Raw genomic sequence first — 25,543 nt, 5'->3', positions numbered from 1 at the left:
CCTCCCTGGGCAGCCTGTGCCACAGCCCCACAACTCTGCCAGGGAAGAACTTTGCCCTCCCAGCTGAGCTGACCCTGCCCTGGGGCAGCTTGAGCCCATTGCCCCTTGTCCCATCTCCTGGCCCCTGGCTGAAGAGACCATCCCCCACCTCTCTGCACCCTCCTGGCAGGGCAGGGGAGGTGGGGAGAAGGTCTCCCCTCAGCCTCCTCTTCTCCAGGCTCAACACCCCCAGCTCCCTCAGCTGCTCCTCAGAGGATTTGCCCTCCAGCCCCTTCCCCAGCCTGGTTGCCCTTCTCTGGACTCGCTCCAGGACCTCAATGTCCTTCTTGTAGTGAGGAACCCAGAACTGGACCCAGCACTCAAGGTGCAGCCTCCCCAGTGCCCAGCCCAGGGGCACAATCCCCTCCCTAGACCTACTGGCCACTCTATTTCTGACACAAGCCAGGATGCCATTGGCCTTCCTGGCCACCCTGGCACACCGCTGGCTCATGGTCAGTCGGCAGCCACCCAAAAATGCTCCACTTTTTGTTTGTTTGTTTGTTTTGCTCAACGTTTTTGCTCAAGGTTTTTGCTTTGCTCAACACACGGTGCAAATCCATTCTCCTCAGCTCCGAGACGATGTAAAAACACCACCTCCCACCCCCACCCACCCCCACCCCCAAAACTAACCCAGGAAAAATTTACTTGGGAAAACATCACTTCAGGAAATACTGGAACAGAGCGCTGGGACATCACAGAGGACAGAAGTATTTGCCTTGGGGTTGTTGTTCCTTGTTTGGTTTTTGCTAAGCCAAAACTTTGGAAACTTTGGGATCTTTGTGTATCCCCCCCTCTCCCCCTTTTCCCCCTCCTTATGAAACAGTTTTGATTTGTCTCAAATCCCTTTTTGATGTCTTTATTGCTTCTTGGCCCAGGCTGCATCTCGGTGCCCATCACTCTAAGGCAGTACTGCAGGAGGGGTGTCGCAGGGGGGTAAACACAGCTAATTGGGACTCACTTAATAGGAACAGCTGCTTAATGAGAACTCGGGACTGCGCTTCCCCTGCTGGATTTGGCTGGAGGAAAACCCTTTGTGCTCTCCTGAGGTGGCTCAGTTCCCTCCAAAGCACTGGAGCAGCATTTCCTCACTCTCCTGTATCCTCGCTGAGGGCCATGTGAGGGACCAGTGGGGATGCAGGGATGCTGGAGGAGATGGGCCAGATCCCAAAAGGATCTGGTGCCTTTTTTTTTATGTGAAAGGGGATCTTTGAAAACAAAAGCCCAGCTTGTACCTTGCTCTCCTTAAGCAAAGCCACCTCAGGGCCCTGCCCGCTGCCTTTGATGTCCTTCAGGATCCCTGGGGAGATCTCGGGGGGGCTTTTTTAGGGGCTGGCTGCAATGAAATGACAACGAATGTGCTGGTGCCGCATCCCAGACTCAGCTGAATCCTGGGTCTGTCCACACTGCAGAGTCTGGTAGCTGCTGCGCCCTGGACCTGGCCAGGATGTGGGTTTGGGATGGGATAGGGATGGGGTGGGATGGGGTGGGTGCCTCATGCCTCTGGCCTCTAAATGGTTAGCGGGGAGGAGGGAGATTTGAGGTTCAGCGCTCAGGCTGTGGGATTTGGGGGGGTTCAGCCCTGGGGCTGTGGGGTTTGGGGAGGGGTGCGGGGGGGTGCGGGGGCAGGCAGGTGTCAGGGTGCTGGGCCACGGGTGGGCGCGGTGACGGTGAAGGGGGGGGGGGGGGATGTGCGGAGAGGGTGGGGGCCGGGGCATCGGGATGGGCACCGCGGCGGGGGGGGGAGGGCAGATGCGGGGGGTGTGTGTGTGTTTTGGGGGGGTGTAGCTGTGCGCGAGTGCGGCCGAGCGCGGGCCGGTAGGGCGGTTGCCGAGACCGGCGGGTGCCTCGACCGGCGGGAGCCTCCAAGCCCCGTGCGTGGGGCCGCGGGTGCGGACACGCGTGGGCGGCGGCGCCCCGGGAGGCGGAGGCGGGGGCCGGGGCCGGGGCCGGGCCGGTGCCGGCGGCGGGGAGGGGTCAGGCGGCGGCGCGGGAGGCGCCTGCGCGGGGCCGTGCCGGAGCTCCGCGAAGTTACGCGGGGGGCCCGGGGAAGTTTTTGTGCGGCGCTGAGCGGCGGCGGCGGGGCGGTGGGTGGGTGGCGGCTCCCGCTCCCGTCCCGGCGCGGCCATGGCCTTCCGCCGGCGGGCCAAGAGCCACCCGCTCTTCAGCCAGGAGTTCCTCATCCACAACCACGCCGACATCGGTTTCTGCCTAGTGCTCAGCGTCCTCATCGCCCTCATGTTCGAGGTGAGACCCCCCCACACCTCCCCCCCCCACGCACACTGCCCCTCGCCGCCGGGGATGGTCCTGCGGGGAGACCCCCCCCCCCCCTATACTGACCCCCACACCCCACCCTACCATGGCTAAACATGTACCGGGCCTCCCCCTACCCGTGAGCACCACAACACCCCGCCCCGCGTCCCGGGTGCCCCCCATCCCCTGCACCCCATGCTACCCCCCGGCACCCCCACCGCTGCCCCCCCAGGGGTTCTGCCTGTGTTTGGGGGTGCCCGGGGTGCTGCAGCCCTGCAGAGCGATCCTGTCCCGCTCGGGGTGGGGGCTGTGGGGTGCTGGGTGCCCCCCATTCCCTGCACCCCATGCTACCCCCTAGCCCCCCAACGCAGCCCCCCCAGGAGTTCTGCCTCTGTTTGGGGGTGCCCGGGGTGCTGCAGCCCTGCAGAGCAATCCTGTCCTGCTTGGGGTGGGGGCTGTGGGGTGCTGGGTGCCCCCCATCCCCTGCACCCTGTGCTATCCCCCAACCTCCCCACCGCCACCCCCTTGGGGTTCTGCCTGTGTTTGGGGGTGCCTGGGGTGCTGCAGCCCTGCAGAGCGATCCTGTCCCGCTCGGGGTGGGGGCTGTGGGGTGCTGGACCCCTCTGTCTGGGGTGCCCAGTGCCACCCCATTCATTCCCCATCTCTCTCCCACCAGCAGAAAAGTGTGTCCCCCCAAAAAATATCCGTGTGGGCACCCAGCCTGGTGTAGAGTTTTTGGGGTGGTGCATCCTTCTGCCACCCCCCAGCTTCAGCCCTGCCTGGGGTCCCCAGCTGTGGAAGAGGGGGTGTCACACCCCCTTCTCCTGCAAACCCACTGCAGCTGATGGGGGGACAGGTCCCTGCCCTGCTCCTCTTCCCGAGCTCCCAGGTTCCCTTGGCCCTGACCCACGCAGGAGAAGTCGAGCCCTTGCTCCCATTCCTGGCTTTCAGAAGTGGTGTGTGTGTGTGTGTGGGGGGGGGGGGGGGGGTGTAATATTTCTTCTTCCCTCTTTATTTTCCCCCTTAATTACCCCTTCTCCAGGTGTTTTCTCCACAGCCAGCTTCACCCAGCTCCATGGGACGAGCACCAGAGGCTCCTGGGCCTCGTATGAACTCTAGTATCTCCCAAGCCTTTCCCCATCCCGCTCTGCTATGGGCCATCAGAAGGTATCCCTGGACCCTCCATGGGAAACCTCCTCCCAGCCGCCATGGCCGGAGATCCCCCCCTTTCTCCATGGGGAAGGCAGTCGCCCCGCAGCCCCAACGCCGTGGCGGGGATGCCGCTCTCCCCTTGCTCTGTTACTCCTTCCCTCCCTTTTATTTCCCTCTCTCCTTTTTTTTTGCGGGGAGGAGACAAGGGGGAGGGTTTGGAGGCCACCAGCCCTGCAGCTTCCCCTCCGCTCCTGGGCACCCTTCTCAGAGGAGAGGCACCTTCAAGCTGCTCTCTAAGCCACGGTCAGCAGCTCAGCCGGACCCAAACCCCCTTACTCCCCCCTTCTTCCCTTCCCTCCCGCCCTCTCTTCCCCCGCTCAAACCCTCCCCTTCAGCGCAGTGCCACGTTTCAAAGCAAATCCGGACGGGAAAGGGGTGGCCGGGGGGCCTGGCGGAGGAGGAAAGGCTCCTTCTCTAGCAAATCGCAGGAGGAGGAAATCCATTTCCTCAACACCCTCCTGGTGTCAGCTTCCAACCCTCCCCCCCCCCCCTTTCTCTTCTATTTTCCCTCCCACCCCCTTTATTTCTTTGCATTGAATGAGCGAGTCGCTTCCAGAAGAGCCTCTCAATGTGTTTGTGTGCATACACATATATATATATATATATTTAAGGGTTGTGGGGGGTTGGGGATGGTTCAAAACTAACCCCAGCTGTATTCCAAAACCACATGCAAACGCCGCAAAGTTGGGCCCCAAGTTTCATAGCTGTACTTAACAAAAATAACCCCAAACAACCCCAAAACAAAGCAAAAAACACCCCAGAAAGGCACCAAAGTTGCATCTCCCTGGGGGGTTTCTTCCCCACAGGTGTTATTTTCGGGGCGTCAGTGCCTGTGGTTGCATATTGGGTACCTGTCCTGGGGAGGTGGTACCCAGGCTGGGTGCTCTGGTTTTGATGGGGTGAGATTTCTCCTTCCCCCCCCCACCCCCCACCCCGACATCTCATGGAGGGGGTGGCAGGCAGGGTTTTGCAAGTTTTTCTGATACTTTAGGGTTTGTTTTGGGGTTGTTTGGGGTTTTTTTTTAATGCATTTTAATTAAATCTCTCCCCTGCTTTACTGTGAGGTGATGATTTCCTGCTGGTGCTGCCTCTCTCCCAACAGACCTCAGGGAGAGGATGCTCACCACACTGGGGTGGCTTTTCAGTCCCCCTCCCCACCTCTGCACCACCTGGTTTGGGAGTATCTGCCCTTGTCTTGCCCTGGGCAGGAGGTTTGGGGCAGTTCTTTGGCCCTTACAGTTATGATTGTATTTTATTTATTCCTCCTGCTTTCCTTTCCCTTGGAAGAGAAATTGGGCTCTGTTCCTCCCCAGCCCTACAAACCATTTGCGACGCTTCTATGGCGAGTTTTGGTGGCACCTTAGATGTTTCCACTCTTGACACCTTTTCTGGTACCTTTTTGGCACCTGCCAATGCCAGGGAGGACATGCTGATGCCCCTTCTTCTCCTCCTCTTCCTCCTCACTGCTCACTTTCCACCTCTCTGCCTGGCTTCCCTGATGCTGGTGACCGCTGCCAAGCTCCGGCTTTGCGGAAACGGCTGAATCCTGCTCACAATAGGCTGTTTCCTGCAAGGGAGGCTTCTTTGGGGAAGCACAAATGGGATTTTTAACCTTTTCCCAGGCAGCCCTTGGGAGTTGAGAGCTTGGTTGCTCCAGCACTGTGCTCGTGGTGATGCTTGAGGGCTGCTGCAGGTCTCCCTGTCCCCCCTAACGCAGTGCGAGGTGCGCCTTGAGCATCCTTCTGGGTGCACAACCTCTTCCCCATCCACATGGATCACTGGGCTCCACCAGCCTGGTAGCTCCTCCTCCGCAGGGAATGGGTACCTGTTGTGATGGAGATGCTGCTTATATCTCTCTGGATACTCAGCTTCTCTGCTGGCTACACTGATACTGCTGTCCCAGCTCCCTGGAGGGACCTGGGGGCACAGAGCGTGGCACGAGGCTGCTCACCACCGTTATGGGTGTGTCAGACTTGATGATTCAGGTACTATACATGTTTTAAGATGATTGTGGTATTGCTTAGGGAGGGAAACCTTAGGGTTTGGAGGCGGTCCCCCCAAAAAAGAGGCATCCTGAGCTGGGTGCTGCAGGGATTTCTGCCTACTCAGCCTTCAGGGTGTGGAAACACGCTTGGTGCACGTGTACATGATGCCCAGGAGGGATTTCTGCTCTGTGTCCATGACCAATCTATCCCTGAGTGAGCCAGAGCCTGGCAAGAAAAATCTCTCCCCTATTTTTGCTCAAAAAGGGGGGGACTTTTGCTTGTTTGAAGGGACTGGGTGTAGAAATGCTAAGCAGGTGCTGTCAGTGCTTGAGCAGAAGTTGTTTTGCATATCTCTTTCCACTCTGCTCTGCAGAAAAACGAAGCCAAAGCCCAGCTGGGTTTAACCTGCAGCTGTCTGGTGACCTGCATCCCAGATGGGATGGCTCTTGTGCCCGCTCTTGGATCAATCAGCCTCCATGTGTGTTGTTTGGAGGAGCCTGTGCTGGTTTGTGTGTGTGTGTGTTGTGTATTAAAGGGGCTGCTGTCACAACCCCTGCGAGATGGGGAAACTGAGGCTCAGTCTTACTTCTCCTTTATACCCCAGGGCTGGCTGCCGTGAGCTCAGGGCCAAAGCAGAAGGTGGTTCCTGATGCTTAGGCATGGGTTGATGGCTAATAAAAATTATAAACCATGATATTATAAGAGATGCTGTGCCCTTGCTGGGCTTTCCCCTGCGTGCGGTGCCGCGGCGGTGAGTCACGGTCTCCCAAACGCTGGGCTTGGGGCACTGTCAAACGAAGGCGGCTGACGAATGGAGCTGCTATTTCCAGGCTTCCTGCTAAATATACTTCTCCCCTCCCCAGTCTCCTCTGTAGTACTCTGCAAAAAAAAAAAATGAGGGCCTTCCCATCCTCAGAGAGGGAAAACAAAACCCAGTTCTCTGCCTCTCTCGGTCTTGGCCAGATGTGGAAACTGAGGCGTGCTGAAAGGCTGAGGAGTTGGTGTGGTGGGGGGGGAGTGGTAAAAGGGGAAGGAAAGCAGAATTTAGGTCTGGTTTTAAAGAGGGAATAAGCAGGAGGGAGCAGAGTTTAGGTCTGGGTTTAAACAGGAGGGAGCAGGAGGGGATGCTCGCCGGGATGAGCGAGTCGGTGGGAGCAGAGGGGCTGCGCCGCCCTCGGGGAGGGTTTGTTGTCCGAGCTGGCTGTTTACTTTTAAAGGCTTTTGGTCCAAAGTTTGGCTTTTCGTTTACATATAGGGCCTGTGTCAATCCATACCACAGGAGCAACAAGGGAGGGGGGTGTTTCTTTCCTTTCAATAAACACTACTCTGGCTGGTGGGGAGGGGGGTTGTAAGGACTTGGTTGTAAGGAAAAGCTTCAGGCAGCGCTTTATCTTTAATTAGTTTGAGTTGTTTTTCCTCAAGCCCTGGAAATATTTTCCCTGCTCAGGCTGCAGAAACTCCCCCAGCCTCCCCCACCAGGCGTTTGGAGCTGCTTCCTTCCTCCAAAACTCTTTTAACCCCAGCAGGACTGCGGAGGTGGCTGCATGCCTGGGGGGGGATCCCAACACAGGGTGGGGGTAGAAGATGTTACAGACCCTTCAAATCTCACCAGGCTCAGGCTTTTGGGAAGGGAAATGGAGTTTATGAGTGTACCTGGTGCCTCTCTGTGAAAGATGCTCTAAAATATGAGCTAGGGAGCCTGCTTTGGCAGGGGGGTTGGACCTGATGATCTCTCGAGGTCCCTTCCAACCCCTCTGATTCTCTGATCATCCCTTGCTCCTGAAAATCTTGGGGCTTGGAAAGTCTCTGTGGGTAGATTTTGGGAAGAGGTGCTAAGCTGCCTGGATGTGCATGCACAGGCAAGTTTCTTAAAAGCCATTTGCACACCTGGAAAAGTGGGGTTGGGATGTTGGTTTGGATTCTTACCAGCATCTCATGGAGGGGAAAAGACCAGCACCTTCTAACAAGGCTGTTGGGGCTGGGAACTTTCCTACTCACTGTGTTTTCTGGGAGTAGATGCATAAGCCTGGTGGGATTGTTTAGGCTTTATCTGTTGTTGAGGGCTGTGAGGTGGATGCTCTGATTTGATGTCTGGTGGTGTTGCTTTGGGAGGGACAGCTCAAACCCTGTCCTGGCTGCTCAGAGCATCGTGGGAAACTGTGGTCCTGGTGGGTATGTTGGGTTTTGCCTCTCCATCATCCCACTGTCTTTTGGTCCTCAGGTTAGCACCATTAATCACTAGAAACAGGCTTGTGGCTGAAGATGCTGTTCCTTCTGTAGAGACCTTCTCCCCACCTCCCCTGCCCTGCCAGGAGGGTGCAGAGAGGTGGGCGATGGTCTCTTCAGCCAGGGGACAGGAGATGGGACAAGGGGCAATGGGCTCAAGCTGCCCCAGGGCAGGGTCAGCTCAGCTGGGAGGGCAAAGTTCTTCCCTGGCAGAGCTGTGGGGCTGTGGCACAGGCTGCCCAGGGAGGGGGCTGAGTCCCCACCCCTGGGGGTGTTTAACAGATGGGGAGATGAGGTACTCAGGGATATGGTTTAGCACAGGACAGGGACGGTTGGACTTGATGATCTTAAAGGTCTTTTCTAACCTTGTGATTCTGTGACCCCACCCTGGTCAACTGCTTCCCAAATTTAGCTGGTTCAGGCACATCACTCCTGCCAGGCAGGATGAGGTTGGGATGAGAAGCATCTCCCTCACCTCCCTGGGCTGTGGGTGGGTCACATAGAGGTGCCCTTAATACAGGGCCAGGAGTGAGTGAGGACTACACAGCCTTTCCTATGTGGTCCCTGCTTGGCTCATCCCATGCAAATCCCTCTCCCACCCTACAAAAATCCCTACCCCAGTCACAGTGATGCACTGTGGGGTTTGGACTTGTGGCTGCCTTGAGAAAAGGAGCTAAGAGGGGAAAGCCAAAGGATCTTGGTGAGGAGGTGGCCTTGCAGCATAACCAAAAAATAAGATAACAATACCTGGAGGGGCCTGATTCTGCCCCTGCCCACAGCAGTTTTGCAGGGGCTCCAGCTCTGCTCGCTGCCCTGCAAGGCAGGACCGTGCCTGGTGCTTTGTTTGTGAGAGGACAGCATGGGTCTCATGCCTCTGAATAACCCTCATGTTGCTCTTCCTGTTACAAACTTCCCTTTTCTCCCATCTGCCTGCGAAATGCTCAGTGTGACCTCTGGAGCTTTGCCAGCCCTGGTGCCCATCGCTCCTTCCTGAGCTGAGGAGACCTGGTTTCCACCTTGCATGGTGGCTGGAGGTGGTGTTGGCTCAAGTGTTCCCTGTTTTCCAGGAGTTTGAAGCTGCTCAGTGGTGTTTCTGCATAGCAGTGGGGTGCTCCGTGGGTGTTGCCAGTTGAGGTGGGGTTCCCAGTTTGGGGGGGGGGGATGTTGTGGGGGTTATGGCTGCAGTGTGGGATTTTGGAGCCTGATGCTTGTTTGGTGGAGCTCAGCCATGACCTTACAAGGGCAAGTGTAGGGTCTGGCATCCAGGGAAGAGCAACCCCAGGTGCCAGTATAGGTTGGGGACTGGGCTGTTGGAGAGCAGCACAGGGGAGAGGGACCTGGGTGACAGCAGGATGACCATGAGCAGCACTGTGCCCTCCTGGCCAAGAAGGCCAGTGGCATCCTGGGGTGTATGAGAAAGAATGTGGTTAGTAGGTCAAGAGAGGTCCTTTTTCCCCTCTGCTCTGCCCTGGTGAGACCACACCTGGAATATTGTGTCCAGTTCTGGCCCCTCAGCTCAAGAAGGACACAGAACTCCTTGAGAGAGCCCAGTGCAGGGACACCAAGGTGATGGAGGGAGTGGAACCCCTTCCTTATGAGGAGAGGCTGAGGGAGCTGGGCCTCTTTAGCCTGGAGGAGAGGAGACTGAGGGGTGACCTCATTAATGTCTGTCAATATGTAAAGGGTGAGAGTCAGGAGGCTGGAGCCAGGCTCTGCTCAGGGGTGGCAGCGACAGGACAAGGGGCAGCGGGTGCAGCTGGAGCAGAGGAAGCTCCATGGGAATGTCAGGAGGAACTTTGTCCCTGTGAGGGTGACAGAGCCCTGGGCCAGGCTGCCCAGAGAGGTTGTGGAGTCTCTTCTCTGGAGACATTCAAACCCACCTGGATGTGTTCCTGTGGGATTTAGTCTGGGTGCTCCTGCTCTGGCAGGGGGGTTGGACTAGATGAGTTTTCAAGGTCCCTTCCAGCTCCTGAGGTTCTGTGATGCTGTGACCTTGGTCAAGTCCCCATGTATCCGTGCCCAACAGTCAGGGGTGTGCAGTGGCACAAAGATGGAGGTCCCCCTATGGACACACAGGGTGTCTGTCACCTTTGAGGATGGTGGTTTGTCCCATGCATTTTGTGCTCCATCTGCCTTGGCTGCTGGAAACCACAACTCTTCCTCTGACCTGCCCTCACAATGGGGGCAAGAAGTGGGAAGGGACCTGGCCAAGGGTGTGGTCAGGATGCTGGTGCCCTTGTGGGTGTTGAGTCTCAGAGGACAGAGCTAAGCCAGGTGCTGCATGCATTGTTCTGGGTTTCTTCATATAATAGAACCCCAGACTGATTTGGGTTGGAAGGGACCTCAAAGCCCATCTAGTCCCACCCCCTGCCATGGGCAGGGACACCCTCACTAGACCAGGGTGTCCAATGCCCCATCCAACCTGGCCTTGAACATTTCTAGGGATGGGGCTGCTTGTGTGGTAAGGAAAGCACAGAGGTGTAAGAGCTCACAAAATCAGGTGCAGCCAGACTTTGGAGCCCTTGGATAGACCAAGGACCCATCTCTGACAGTGGTGCCTTGGCCATTAGAGTCCTGGTGGTGCCCACAGCAGAGCGGGTGCAGGGTCTGCCCCGGGGTGATGGGTGAAATCCTGCACGTGGTCAGGTGTCTCCATGGTCAGCATGAACACCTCCCAGCTGCTGGCAGGAGGAAGGAAGGTCTTCCATGCCTGAGAGGAGACCTTTCCTCCACGTGAGGTCTGTGAGATGCTCAGAGGTGGACGGGAGGGGGAAATGGGTGTGTGGGGAGCTGGCCAGTGCCCAGGAGGTTGTGTTTATCTTGGGCTGTGAAACACTTTGCACAGGCCTTAGAAACCAACTTGCTGCCTGTCTGCAGTGGAAGGTGGAGGGGAGAAGGGGTGCAGAGGTGGCTTCCTAAGCTGCTGGAGCTCCCCTGGCCTGGGGACTTACTCCAACAGCTCCGTGTCCTTCTTGTCCTGGGGACCCCCGAGCTGGAGGCAGTGCTGCTGGCGGGGGGGGGGGTCTCTGTCCCAGATCAGAGCAGAGGGGCAGAATCCCCCTTTCCCAGCCTTCCTGGTCCTGCTGCTGGGGATGCAGCCCAGGACACATGGGGCTTTTCTGGGCTCACGTGGAGCTTCTCTCCCCCCTCAGCACCTCCAAGTCTTTCCCAGAGCTGCTCTCCATCCATTCTCTGCCCAGCCTGCTGTTGTGCTGGGGATTGTCCTGACCCACATGCAGGACCTTGCACTTGGCCTTGTTGAACTTCATGAGGTTCACACAGTCCCACCTCTCCAGCCTGTCCAGGTCCCTCCAGACAGCATCCCATCCCTGCAGCCTGTTGACTGCACAGCTTGATGACCTTGCTGGGGTGCACTCAGCCTCACTGCCCATGTCTCTGATGGGCCTTGGGTAGATGCAGAACCTTCAGTTCCCATTGCTGCTGGCACATTCACACCACAGCCACCCCTCCCTGCAGCATCACAGCTTGTGAGGAGCTTTGGATGCCAAGTCCAGGTCCTGGTTGTGCTGCACCGTTCAGGATGAAGCAGCTTTGCTTTCCTAGCCAGCAAGTTTTGCAGGAGCCAGAAGTGGCTCCTTAAGCCAGCTCGTGGCCCAGCAATGTGCTTTTTCCATTACCACCCCAAACTCTGCCCACAGTCTCCATCTCCCTTGGCAGAGAACTTCTCTCATCTGCTCCACAAGCAGAGCATGACATGTGGGACTTCTTTTTTTTTTAAATGAAATGAATCCCTGAACATCCTGAAAACACCCTGTGGATGGAGTGTGCTGTCCCTCAGCTGGGGCTGCAAGAGGATGGGCAGAGCTGAGCCTTGGGAGGTTGCTCAATGCTGCTGGGGGTGGGACAGGAACCCTTGGCAAAGCTCCAGTCTGTCCCCTGCAGCTACGTCCTGTGAGATATGAAGCAATGGTTTGGTTTCCAGCTGGGTAACCTGCAGCTCAGAAAGCATTGCAGCTGTGTCTGTGCCAAACACAGCTCCTCTCCCTGGGTCTTTGATGGGCAGGGGAGCTTTTGGGCTGGTTGTGTAGGAGGCTGGGCACTCCTAAAGCTGTTTTGTCTAGAGGGGTGGCTGAGGAGCCCTCAGCAAGGTAAAAATCTCCAGTGATGCTGCTGCCTGTGCAGGGTTGGATGGGATGAAGGCATGTTTGGCATCTGAAATCTATGCACTGGATTTTGCTTGAGGTGTTACCAGCCTCTTGGAGATGCTGCCTTGGGGTGTCCTGCAGATGCACTGGGATGGGTGCTCAGCTCTGCCCCAGCACTGCAGAGCCTCCTGCTTTGCTGCTGCTGGATCCTTCCCTTGGATTAAAAGCCATGAGTAAAAAGCAAGCAGCACACAAACCCATGCTGCTGGACGTGTGGCTGGCATCTTGTGCCCAGCCAGCACCAAGTTCAGCTCTTTTGCTAAAGCTGCTTCTCCCCTGAGCACCCTAAAAGTGCCTCCCCACTCCAGTGGTGGCTGCTGTTAGAGGAGACTCCACAGAGATGCTGGGGGGGCTAAATTCATGCATAGCCCCTGGGTTTTGCTGGCTGTGAGCTTGCTTGGGTGCTGGGTCAGGCTCTCAGTGTGCCTGCCCAGAGCAGATGGGCATGAGGGATATGTTGTAATTAATGCAAAGGGTTTGCTGGGTCAGGCTCCCTGTGATCTCTGAGCAGCAGGTTGTGTGTCACAGTGGTCCATGCTGCTGGCAGGATGCTCATCTTCAAGGGGGAGCAGGGAGCTTTCTCCATCAGGCTGGTGTGTGGCTTTTACAGCTCTGTTGCTTTCCCAGGTTTCTCCCTCTCCTAGCCACCCCTTTCCCCTTCCCAAATCCCTGTTGGAAAGACTCTTCCCAGGCAATCCCCTCACAGAAAGGCACTTCAGCAAGCAGAGCTGGTGGCTCCACATCTCCCCAGATGATTTGCCTTGTGCAGTGCAGTACAAAAGGCCAGGGAATGGTGGCAGAGGGATGGATTCAACAACTGATTTGGGGTTTTTCCCCCCACCCTTTGTGTCTCTTTGACAGGTTACTGCCAAGACTGCCTTCCTGTTTATCTTACCTCAGTATAACGTTAGTGTGCCTACAGCAGGTAAGAGCCACCACTGCCACAGGCACCCCAAGGGGAGGGTACAGGTGGGACTTTAAATATGGGGGGGAAAACCATGGGTTTGGGTGGTTTGGAGCATGCTGGTCGTGTCTGCCAGTCCTGGGCTGGGAAGAAGCACTTTTAGGAAGGGTTTAGAATCACAGAATCATTCAGGTTGGGAAAGACCTCCAAGGTCATCTCATCCAACCAGCCCCCTCCCACCTCTATCACTCAGTAACCATGTCCCTGAGTACCCCATCCAACCTCTCCTTGAACACCCCCAGGGACGGTGACTCCACCACCTCCCTGGGCAGCCCCTTCCAATGCCCAACCGCTCTTTGGAAGAAGAAATGTCTCCTCATTTCTAACCTGAACCTCCCCTGGCACAACTTGCAGCCATTCCCTCTCCTCCTGTCGCTGGGTATCTGTGAGAAGAGGCTGAGCCCCAGCTCCCCACAACCTCCTTCCAGGGAGCTGGAGAGAGCAAGGAGGTCTCCCCTCAGCCTCCTCTTCTCCAGGCTCAACACCCCCAGCTCCCTGAGCTGCTTCTCAGAGGATTTGCCCTCCAGCCCAGAGGAGAACTGGGCTCAGGATGAGCCAGATGCCCAGGGGCACCAAGCCTGGCCTGGTGGCAGAGACCTGCAGTTAATTAGAAGTGTTTGAGTAATTGTCCAAGGGAAGAGCAGGGTTGGGATTAGCAAAACTAGGCTGAGGCAGATGTGCAGAAGGGGAAAGGTCTGCCCTTAGAAGTCTTCAAGCATCATGGTTGAAGAATCAAAGAATCACAGGGGTTGGAAGGGACCTCCAGAGCTCATGGAGTCCAACCCCCTGCCAAAGCAGGGTCCCTAGGACAGGGCACAGCTTCCAGATTAAACTCTGGTCTGTGCTCCCCTGTTGCCCAACCCAGGCAGCTTCTGCTGCTGTTAAGTGATCTGTTCTTTCCTGGTATCAGAAAACTTGAAGGAGGATGGGGGGAAGCACAAGACGAGGTATCTTCTGTCCTAGGGACCCTGCTTTGGCAGGGGGTTGGACTCCATGAGCTCTGGGGGTCCCTTCCAACCCCTGTGATTCTCTGGTTCTGTATGAGGCTATCAGCACAGGGCACAAGCTGGCTGAGGCCATGGGGAGAGAGCTCAGTGCTGCAGGCATGTCCAGAGGAAGGATTAGTGCTTGCCTGTGATTTTCCCAAGGCTGGTTCACATCCTTGGCAACAAGGATGCTGTTGCCCGCTGCTCAGAGCTCGTTCTCATCTCACACACTCACACAGCCCTAGAGAGAAGGGGGGAGGTGAAGTGTTACTTTCATCATGTTATTTCCTTCAGTGTGGCAAGTCTTCTGCACTGGGGTTAGGAGCTCTGTGATGCAGGCAGTGTTTTTACCTCTGGGTTTGCACAGCACCCAGCTGAGGGATCCTAAGGACCCAAGTGTTTTCGCATCATAGGATCACAGACTGGTCTGGGTTGGAAGGGACCCCAAGGATCCCAGAGCTCCAACCCCCCTGCCACAGGCAGGGACACCAACCTCCAGGCCTGGAGCTACACAAGGCTGCCCAGGGCCCCATCCAACCTGGCCTTGAACACCTCCAGGGATGGGGCACCCACCACCTCTCTGGGCAGCCCCTTCCAGCCCCTCACCACTCTCTCTGGAAAGAAATTCCCCCTAATATGTCCTCTAACCCTTCCCTCCTCCAGCTTCACTCCATCCCCCTTGTCCTGCCAGTCTCTGCCCTTTAACAAGCCCATTCCCCTCCTGTTCCTCTGCTCCCTTCAGGGACGGGGAGGCTGCAGTGAGGTCCCCCCACAGCCTTCTCTTCTCCAGGCTGACCCAGCCCAGCTCCCTCAGCCTCTCCTCATAGGGGAGCTGCTCCAGCCCTCTGAGCATCTTCATGGCTCCTCTGACCGCTCTCCAACAGCCCCACATCTTCCTTGTGTTGGGCCCCAGCTCTGGACACAGGACTCCAGCTGGGGCCTCACGAGGGCAGAGAAGAGAGGGGCAATCACTTCCCTGTTGGATGTTTTCATAAGCCCTATTCAAATCTTATTCAGATGTCTGGGATGTTTGGGGTGCTGTTGGGTCTCCTGCTGCTCCAGAAGATAGCAGGACCTCTCATGGGTCCTGTCTCCCATCTGCCAGCCTTGTGATGCTGTCACATCTCTTAGTAGCACAAGGCATCCTAGTAATGACCCCCCCCACACACTAAACCTTTGGCTTGGGGGGTTGGAGTCATCCTTTGGTCTCTTCACAGACGGGGAACTGGTCCAGTATCACTACGGGCTGAAGGATCTGGTCACCATCCTCTTCTACATCTTCATCGCCATCATCTTGCATGCAGTGGTGCAGGAATATGCCCTGGACGTGAGTGCAGTTCTCAAGATGCCAAAATATCTCTGGTAACCTGGAGGGGGGCACATGATCCTGCTGCAATTTAATGCCAATCTGGGGTTTGGAGTAGTGATGAAGGGGGCGCTGCTTGGGATGGGGAGGAGGAGGAGGGAGAGCTGCAGACCCAGTTGCTCATATTTTTCTTGTTCCTTTTCTCTCCCTCTGCTCCTTTCCCAGAAAATCAACAGGCGCCTGCATCTCTCCAAGGTGAAGCACAGCAAGTTCAATGAGTCTGGGCAGCTGGTTGCCTTCCACCTCACCTCCATGATCTGGTGCTTGTACGTCGTGGTGACGGTAAGGCACGAGGCTGGCTTTGGCTTCCCTGGGTGGGATTTGGGGTTTTTGGAGGGCAAAACCCCAGAGGCTTGGGGTTCTAAGACCAAAACCCCCAAGGCAGGAACCTTGAGGTTCCAAAACCCCTGACAGAGACAGGAGCATTGCAGCAAATTTAGTTTCCAGGTGTGGTTGGTCTTTCCAGCCCTGGAGTGAGGGCACTTTCAGGACATCTTTCTCCTGTGCCTCCTTCTCCAAGGCAAGAGCAAATGGGCTGCAAAGTGTTTTCAGAGCTGGACCCTAGAAGTCTTGCCTGGTCCTGTCATCTCCATCCTGGAGATGAAGGAACTCCCTTCTCTTGTCAGCTTTATTTTCCTACTCATTTGAGTTCAGAGCCATTGGGGAGTGGAAATGTTTCATTTTGGAGAGGAAGGACAGGCACCAGTGGGGAGATACAGCTGTTGTGGCAGTGGGAAGTGATGCCTGTGCTTTGGTCCTGGTGACCAGCTGTTGGGGTCCAGCAGTGGTCCCCAGTGGTGCCAGGGATGGATGCTCAAGGGCAGCTCCCTTTTCCTGATGCTCATGGGGGTCTTGCCTGAGAGGACCACCACTCATTCCAGGCCAGAATTTTTGGGGATCTGCTGGTAGTGCTCCTGCCCCATAGGACTGTGGGGAGGGAAGATATGGCAAAACAGTTGAGGTTGCTGATTTTGGGCTGCCCTCACCCAACGCTGGACCCATCCCTCACCAGCTCTGGGGCTGTAGCCTCCTGTACAAAGCCACATTGCCTTGCCTTGCCCCCCACAAGATGCCCTCTGTTTGCAGAGCAGGTCACCCTTTGTAGAATGATGGTAGATGACAGGTTTGCCATGAGCCAGCAGTGTGCCCCAGGGGGCAAAGAAGGCCAATGGGATCCTGAGGGGCATCAAGAGGAGCATGGCCAGCAGGTCACAGGAAGGGATCCTCGCTCTCTGCTCTGCCCTGGTCAGGCCCCACCTGGAGTGTTGTGTCCAGTGCTGGGCTCCCTGGGATAAAAAAGCCAGGGATCTCCTGGAGAGAGTCCAGAGGAGGGACAGAGATGATTAAAGGCCTGGAGCATCTCCCCTGTGAGGAAAGGCTGAGTGAGCTGGGGCTGTTCAGCCTGGAGAGAAGAGACTGAGAGGGGATCTGATCAATGGGTATCAATAGCTGAAGGGTGGGACACAGGGGGACATGGGCAGCCTCTTCTCAGTGTCTGTGGGGACAGGACAAGGGGCGATGGCCTCAAGTTGGAGCACAGGGAGTTCCACACCAATCTGGGGAAGAACTTCTTCCCATTGAGGGTGAGGGAGCCCTGGGACAGGCTGCCCAGGGGGTGTGGAGTCTCCTTGTTTGCAGAGATTCCAGCCCCATCTGGACACTGACCTGTGTGCCCTGTCCTAGGGACCCTGCCTTGGCAGGGGGTTGGACCCCATGATCTCTGGAGGTCCCTTCCAACCCCTGTGTTCCTATTAATTTGGACCTCCACAGGATCCCCCAACCAAAAAATGTCTTAGAGCAGGGGATGCACAATGGTAACAGGCAGGTCCTGGGCAGGACAGGTTTTCCATGCCAACATCTCTTTGCAGAGCCCTGTGGCAGGGGCACGAAACAAAAAGGGGAGCCCTGTCCCCTAATCTGTCCTGCCAGCAGAAGGTGAGGGCTGCAGGGCAGGCGGGTGGGAATTAAACCAGGCTGTGCCTATGAAGTTATTTTGTAGGAGTTTTCAGTTCCCCTCTCCCTCCTAAAGTACTTCCTTTTGTTTAAATGACACTCAGGTTGGAAATGCCAGTGGGGAAGAAGCCCCCACCTACCCCCACCCACCTGGGACATGATTGTGGCTGCTCATGGCCCTGCTACCAGCATCCCACCCTCACACCTCCAGACCATCCCTCTTGTGTTGCCCAAACCCCAAAGCACCCTGACCTGAACTTGGGGCCCTTGACATGCCCAAGCAAGGAGCCTTAAAACCCCAAACACAGGGACTCCATAACACTGGAGTGGGGTGCTGGGCACCTGGGAATGCATCTCAGCTTTGGGGACCCGAGCCCTGGTTTTCACAGGGTGGGGGGGGGACACACAGGTTTTACTACAGGCTGGAAGGTCTTAGGTGTCATCCCCAGCTCCTAGCTTGGCTGTAGCACTGCCCCCCTCTGTCACAACCATGTGCCACCCATTTGTTTGTCTGAAGGCTTGTGTCTTTTCCCTCTTCCAGGAAGGATACATAGCAAACCCCCGGAGTCTGTGGGAAAACTACCCGCACGTGTATCTGCCGTAAGCACTCGCAAGGGCATCTTGTTCTCTTGGCCTCACCACTTCCTTCCTCTCTACAGTCTTTCCTGGCAGCTGGGAGTGGGGTGCTGACAGGGGAGTGCCCTTTGTGTTGCACCCTGCTGCCAAGGATGCTGCAGTGAGATCCTGGGGAACGGGGGGGATATCTCATTGGTGGCCCCAGGGAGGATGTTCCTTCTGCTCCATGAGGAGAGTTCTCTGGGCTTGGTTACTCATCCTGGCTGCTTCTTGCCTGCAAGTCACTTTGGGCAAGCTGCTTTGCTTTTGTCACAGTAGAAATGAAGTGGGTTAAAGTCCTCCTTTGGGGTTTTTTATGAGAGTGGGGTTTGCTGAGAGCATGGAGCCCATGGCATGAGCATCTGGACCAACTCCTGGCACAGCAAGCTCTGCTCAGTGTACAATTGCAGCCCAGAAGCGATGCCTCCTAAATCCCTTGGCTTCAAAGCGGTGGGGGTGGATTGCCTGGTGATGTGTAGCCAGACACCCTTCCTGGTGCAGGGGTCCTTGGGGTTCTGCAGTGCCCTAGGCTGGCTCACAGGGCTCATCCCTGCCTTTCAGGTTCCAGGTGAAGTTCTTCTACCTGTGCCAGCTGGCGTACTGGCTGCACGCCCTGCCCGAACTCTACTTCCAGAAAGTTCGCAAGGTGAGAGCCAGGGGGGCACTCCCTGGGGCTGCTTGAGGTGGTTTGCCTGCCAGCTTTGGGGAGGGTGAGCTTTGGGAGTGGGGCAGGTGAAGAGGGGCGAGGGCTTTAACGTGGCTTTCTTGCCCCTTGCCAGGAGGAGATCCCCCGCCAGCTGCGGTGCATCGCGCTCTACCTGGCGCACATCGCCGGCGCGTACCTCCTCAAGTGAGTCGGGCAGCGGGGCCAAGGAGGGGGGCTTAAAGACAGTGAAGGAGGGTGTTTGGGAGGCAGGTGGTACTGAAGGTGACCTCCTGACTGCGTGCTGTCAGTGGGTTTTCACAGACCCACAGAGCAGGCGAGCTCCATTCCTTCCTCTCAGCCCGCGTTCCGAGCGGCACCACCAGCAGTTGGGGGTTTTGGGTTGGATCCATCCCACCTCTGCTACTGGTTTGGGCTCCTTTGATGCTTTTGGGGACAGGGATTTTCCCCCATAGTAGTCCTGCTGCCCTCATGGCTGCAGGAAGGTCTGGCTGTGGGCTGGCACTGCAGCTCAGGCTGGCAGGGGAGATGCTGTAGCTGGATATCGAGGACTGAGGTTGACCAGCCCAGTGATGCTCTTTTCCCTCCCCCGCTGTCCTTCTCAGCACTGGTGAGGCTGCACCTCCAGTGCTGGGTCCAGTTCTGGGCCCCTCACCATCAGAAGGACATTGAGGTCCTGGAGGGAGTCCAGAGAAGGGCAACCAGGCTGAGGAAGGGGCTGGAGGGCAAATCCTCTGAGGAGCGGCTGAGGGAGCTGGGGGTGTTCAGCCTGGAGAAGAGGAGGCTGATGGGGCACCTTATCACTGCCTACACTGCCCTGCCAGGAGGGTGCAGAGAGGTGGGCGATGGTCTCTTCAGCCAGGGGACAGGAGATGGGACAAGGGGCAATGGGCTCAAGCTGCCCCAGGGCAGGGTCAGCTCAGCTGGGAGGGAAAAGTTCTTCCCTGGCAGAGTTGTGGGGCTGTGGCACAGGCTGCCCAGGGAGGGGGCTGAGTCCCCACCCCTGGGGGTGTGTAACAGATGGGTAGATGAGGTACTTAGGGATATGGTTTAGCACAGGAAAGGAATGGTTGGACTTGATGATCTTAAAGGTCTTTTCCAGCCTTGTGACTCTGTGGTTCTCTCTTCCCTCCCAGCCTAACCCGCCTGGGGCTGATCCTCCTGCTGTTGCAGTACTTGGCCGAATTCTTCTTCCACATGGCCCGGCTGGTCTACTTCACTGATGAGAACAACGAGAAGCTGTAAGCAGAGGAGCTGGATGCAGCTTCCCTCCTGCAGTGCCCAGGGGAGCCATCAGTGTGATGGGGCATGGTGGGCTTGCCGTCACTCTCCACCTCAGTGCTGGAAGCTGCTCCTGCTGACCCCTCTGCTTGTCCTCCTGCAGGTTTAATGTCTGGGCTGTGGTGTTTGTGCTCACCAGGCTCTTCACCCTCACCTTGTACATCCTGGTCATTGGCTTCGGGCTGCCACGGGTGGAGAACCAGGCCCTGGACCCTGAGAGAGGGAACTTCTTCAGCTTTCTCTTCAACAACATCCTCTTCAGGTAGGAACATCCCCCGCTGTATCCTGCCACCTTTTCCTCTTCCAACACATCCTTTCACATGAAGACATGAATTGTGGAAACCTCTCCATACATTCCTTGGTTGTGTTATCCCAGGGTGGGTTTTTGCTGAGTTTAGAAAAGCCAATGGGGATCTGATCCTGATTCCCTTCAGGGAAGGTCCTATGGAGGGTGTGGAGTTAGTGAGGAGGGGTTACAGGCCTCCAGCAAATAACTTGTTCGGTGAGGGAAGTTATGGAGCATGAGCCTGTCTTAGGGAAAGGCTTGGAGTCTTTTCCCTCCAGCACCTGGAACAGGTGCTGACAGGGATGTGGGCGATGACAGCTTTTGCTACCCGTTGATGTGGGGAGCAGGAGATGGAATGAGGTCCCCGTGCCTTACAGTCCATCCATTGATACTGGGAGCTGCTGTATCTTCAGTTCCAGAAGCTGCTGGGGTAGGTGCCTGGTCATTCCCAAGCTTTTTGAAGCCATGGACTGCTGGCATGCCTGGGGATTTGTGGACTTTGTTAGCTCCCTTTCAGCCACATCCACTTTCCAGTTGTTCAGAGCAGCTGGGGGTGGCTTACCTTGACCATTACCTTGACGTGATAGAGAGCAGCCCTGTGGAAAAGGACTTGGAGTACTGATGGATTAAAAGCTGGACATGAGACACCCATGTGCATCAGCAGTTCAGATGGCCAACCCCATCCTGGGCTGCATCACAAGCAGTGTGGCCAGCAGGTGGAGAGAGGGGATTCTGCCCCTCTGCTCTGCTCTGGGCAGACCTCACCTGCAGTGCTGGGTCCAGCTCTGGAGCCCTCAGCACAAGAAGGACATGGACCTGTTGGAGCGTGTCCTGATGAGGCCACAAAAATGATCCAAGGGCTGGAGCAGCTCCGCTGTGAAGCCAGGCTGAGAGAGTTGGGCTTGATCAGGCTCAGGGGAGACCTCCAAGTCCCTTCCAGTCCCTGAAGGGACCTACAGGAAAGCTGGGAAGGGCTGTTTGTAAGGGCATGGAGTGACAGGATGAGGGGTGATGGTTTAAACTAGAGCAGGGGAGGTTTAGATGAGACATTAGGAGAAAGTTCTTCCCTCTGAGGGTGGTGAGACACTGGAGCACGTTGCTCAGATAGGTGGTGGAGGAGGCCCCATCCCTGGAGACATTCAAGGTCAGGCTTGATGGGGCTCTGAGTGACCTTATCTAGTGAAGATGCCCCTGCTCACTGCAGGGGTGGGACTAGATGGGCTTTGAAGGTCCCTTCCATCCTATTGCATCCAGTGATTCTATGCCAACTGTGGCTTGGGCAGGGATGGTTGAGATGACCCTGTTCATCCATTCCTCCTAAAGCCTTAGGAGCCAGCAGTGCCCCGAGCATCTGAGAGCTTCCTAGTGAGAAGGGAAAGGGAAATGTCTTCCCAGAGCTCAAGGGTGGCAGAGAGTAGAGATGGTGGTATCTGCCTTGGTGCAGCCACCCGGGGCGGACCGTGGGCGCGGGTAGGAGGCGGTGGCCTCGCTCCTCTGTTCTCAGCCTGCCTCTTCTCCGCCCCTGCCAGAATGAGTGTGCTGCTGTTGGTGTGCCTCTTCCAGGCCTCGGTGATGTGGCGCTTCATCCACTTCCAGCTGCGGCGCTGGCGGGAGTACTGGCACGAGCAGAGCAGCCGGAAGCGCCTGGCCGCCGGCACCAAGCAGCAGGCCAAGCCGCTCAAGAGGGACTCGGGTGAGTGGCGGGACCCCGGGCCCGCTGTGGGGTTGGCACCGTTGGGGGGGAACTCAGCCCCTGTGTTGGGTCAGCATCCCTACAGGCCTTGGGGAGAATGGCTGGGGGGCTGTTCAGGCAGAGAAGGAGCTGGGGGTGTTGGGTGGCTGCTGACTGAGCGTGAGCCAGTTGTGTGCCTGGGTGGCCGGGAAGGCCAGTGGCATCCTGGTTTGTGTCAGTGTGGACAGTAGGTCTGGGGAGGGGATTGTGCCCCTGGACTGGGCAATGGTGAGGTGGCACCTTTAGTGCTGGGTCCAGGTCTGGGCTCCTCACCACAAAAAGGACAGTGAGGTCCTTGAACAAGTCCAGAGAAGAGCAACCAGGCTGGGGAAGGGGCTGGAGGGCAAATCATCTGAGGAGCAGCTGAGGGAGCTGGGGGTGTTGAGCCTGGAGAAGAGGAGGCTGAGGGGAGACCTTCTCCCCACCTCCCCTGCCCTGCCAGGAGGGTGCAGAGTGGTGGGCGATGGTCTCTTCAGCCAGGGGACAGGAGATGGAACAAGGGGCAATGGGCTCAAGCTGCCCCAGGGCAGGGTCAGCTCAGCTGGGAGGGCAAAGTTCTTCCCTGGCAGAGCTGTGGGGCTGTGGCATAGGCTGCCCAGGGAGGGGGCTGAGTCCCCACCCCTGGGTGTGTTTAACAGCTGGGTAGATGAGGTACTTAGGGATATGGTTTAGCTCAGGATGGGAATGGTTGGACTTGATGACCTTAAAGGTCTTTTCCAGCCTTGTGATTCTGTGATCCCCTGCACAAGTGGGATCACTGCACAAGTGCTGCTGCTGCAGTGCCTCCTTCTTGGTGCTGAACCCCAGCAGGGTCTTGCCATGGTTGGGGGGCCTTTCCCCATCGTTCTGAGCCAGCCCCAAGAGCATCAGGCTCTTTGGGCTGTGCAAAGGACAAAGTTTTCCCTCTCCACCCCCCAGGTTACCACGAAAACGGGGTGGTGAAGGCAGAGAATGGCACCTCACCACGAACCAAGAAGCTGAAATCTCCATAAGAGGCAGAGGTTTGTCTCCTGGGGAGGAGGGCGAGATACCGGGACTCAGCAGCAGCCCCTCCTGGTCCTCAACCAGCGTCGCCTTGAACAGCTTGGAAACCAGTTATCTTCTAAAGGTGTCTCTCTCTCTCCTCCCTTTCCTGTCTTGCTCTCTCAATCCATTTGCAATAAAACCAAAAAAAGGTCCTTTTTTTTTTTTTCCCCTGGTCCCTTCCCCTCAGACCAGGAACCTTTTCCAGCCCTCCCGGTTTTGCCTTCCTCTGTTTCACCATAAACCAGCGTGCAATTTCCCCCCCCGCCCTTTTCTCTATTTTAGTCTTTGGATCCTTTGGATTATTGTTACAAATGCATTGTTGGTGGTTCCAAACCATCCTTTTCCTTTCCTTCTACAGCATGTTCCTCCCCTCTCTTCATGGTGCTTCCCTGAGCCCCTGGGACAGGACTGTGGCAGCTTGAAGGCACTATGTGTGTGTTATGGGAACAGGGTCCTGGGGCTGTGTTACCCCCACCCAGGCTCTCAGGGGGGTGCTCTGGGGTTAGGGGTGCCTCTCCTGGGGTACGTCTGGCCAGCACTTGGCAGGTGGTGATGCTGCAGATAGAGTCCAGGGTGTGAGGGAGGAACCTCAACCATGTGTTGTCTCATGTTGGACCTCTGGTTAAGCAGGGTTTGGTTCTTTCTGACCCCCAGTTTTTGGAGAGCTGGGCAGCAGAGAAGGGAGAGAATTTCTATCTCCATAATGAAGGTCCAACCTTCTAGGCTTGCCCCCAGCTCTTCTGGTACAGCTGGGTCCCTCATGGCTGCAGGAGTTAACCTGCCCCATACTTGATCTGGACCTCACGGGCCCTGCTCAGGGCTCTGCAGCCCACATTGCCTTGTCATGTGGCAGCAGCATCCTCAAGTCCACATGAAACCTTGAGTCCTGCCCTGCCATGAGCACTGCCCTGGCTCCTGGCAGCCCAGACCCTTTGCCAGCTTGTGTATGCCTCATGGACCTGATGTTCCTATGCCTCATGCCCCGTGTCCAGATGACAAACTGGCTGCTGCAAAGGGGTTTTGGCATCACCAGGACTGTACCCCTCATGCTGTCTCCTTACCCTTCCCCATCCCTTCCCCTACCAGTCCAGCCATGCCATCGGCAGCCGCCAGCTTCACTCTTTGTTTCCCAAGGATACAGAGCTTGTATCCACCCAAGGTGCTATCAAATGCAGGGTTTCTTCCAAAAAGAACCCCCCCCCCAAGCCCCCAGCTCCTTCATCCCTTTCTCAGCTGTGAACGAGGTGCCAGGGAAGGGGAAGGAAGCTGGGGCTGGGAGGAGCAGCCTGTGCGTTAGGAGAGGCCGGAAGACTCGGGCAGGTGGGAGTTATCTCAAATCTACCTCAGAGGCCATCTGTTGCTGCAGACCACTTTTCCCTCTTGTTCCCATAACGTGCTGGCAGGAGGTGATGTGGGAACCCCCAAATTCCCACCCCGGTTCAGCCCCCCTGCTGCCTCTTTGGTGAGGAGCAGCGTCTCCCTGCTCGGGGGTTTCGTGGGTCGGTGGCAGCTCACTGAGCTGTTTTTGGGGTGTGCCACACATCTGGTAGGTGTGGAGGGGATGGGGCACCACCTCTTCACCCCACAGCTTTCTGGGGCAGCTGGACTTCACTGTTGGTGCCTCTTGTGCAGCGAAGCCGGCTGTAGCTTTCCCTTCTCGTGGGAAGAAGGGGGGCACCAGGGTTGTGGGGAGCTGGGGGATGCTCTCCATGTTCAAGCTGGCACTGAGGCATGGGGTCCTTCCTTAGCATGCCCCTTGGGACAGCCCTTGGGGCAGCTGAACTCTTGTCTCTCTCTGGGTGCCGTTCTCATCTGAGGCTGGCACAGTCGTCCATGGCATCATCTGTGTTTTGGGGTCATGGTTTTTCTCCTCCTTCTGTGTCTCTGCTCCCTTCCTCCTCCTCTTCCTCTCCTTGTTGAGACCCAGCTGAGGCTGGGTGCTGGAGGGAGAAAAAGTGCAGGGATGCCAGGACAGTTGGTCAAATTCCACTTGTTCCCTCACTCCTGTGACCTTTTGAGTGTCAAATGAGAGGTACCCACAGGAGAGGGATCCCTCCCTGTCCCCCTTCTCTGGGGAAACTGAGGAAGGCGACTTTGGAGCAGACCCCATGTTCCTCACCCTTGCATCTTGGCTCAGGGGCAGCGACAGCTCCCGCAGCGCAACGTGATGGGGGGTGGTGGGAAGAGCTTTGTGTTAGGGGAGGACATGGAAGGGGGCTGGTGTGAGAGCTTTTCCTTTCCCCCTTTCTCCTGCCTCTTCCCATCCCCAGCCTTCCACTGCCTTCCAAGAGCAGCGGCCGGCATCTCTCCAGAGCCTCTCCTCATCCCTTCTGCCGTGCTGGTGCCTCCCAGGAGCTGAGCTATTCACTCTGTTAACAGGTGACACGTACAGTCCCATGTGTGTCCCCCCCCTTAAAACAATCCCTCAAACCCACCCCCAGCTGCTGAATGACTCCTCCTCCTGCCTGCTCTGCTTCAGGCAGCTCTTCTACTTGCACAATCCTCCATCTTCATCAAGTAGCTTAATTAGGCTTCGTATCCCAAGTGCCTTAAGTCGCTGTGTAGCCTCATATGCTTGATCCATGTACCACAGCAGGAGCTGAACGCCCCCCACCCCATCCCCACCCCCCTCTTTACGACATACATACAGCATAAGCTCTGTTTGTCCGTGGGGTTTGTTTTCTCTTTGATAGAGTAAAAGGGATGGTTTGTTTTGGGAGCATTTCTATGTGTTCTGGGGTTTTTTAACCTATAGATGATGGGGGGTTGGGGTATGGGGTTTTGTTTCGCTC

At 56.7% G+C, this 25,543-nt stretch overlaps 1 protein-coding gene across 1 annotated transcript; it reads left to right on the top strand.

Moving 5' to 3' along the window:
- Nucleotides 1-2,163: 2,163 nt before the first annotated feature.
- TRAM2 (translocation associated membrane protein 2) lies at nucleotides 2,164-22,955 on the top strand (the record flags this gene model as incomplete). The annotated part of the gene is made up of 11 exons (XM_084262553.1): nucleotides 2,164-2,283; nucleotides 12,740-12,803; nucleotides 15,046-15,155; nucleotides 15,360-15,476; nucleotides 17,689-17,747; nucleotides 18,324-18,408; nucleotides 18,542-18,612; nucleotides 19,563-19,667; nucleotides 19,811-19,969; nucleotides 21,523-21,686; nucleotides 22,644-22,955. 11 exons carry the CDS (start codon nucleotides 2,164-2,166, stop codon nucleotides 22,715-22,717), a joined length of 1,128 nt encoding a protein of 375 aa, XP_084118679.1. The 3' UTR covers nucleotides 22,718-22,955.
- Nucleotides 22,956-25,543: the final 2,588 nt, after the last annotated feature.

This window comes from Gallinula chloropus (assembly GCF_964237585.1).
Source record: "Gallinula chloropus genome assembly, chromosome: 3".
Taxonomy (NCBI): Eukaryota; Metazoa; Chordata; class Aves; order Gruiformes; family Rallidae; genus Gallinula; species Gallinula chloropus.
This window is presented reverse-complemented; position numbering and strand designations above follow the sequence as displayed.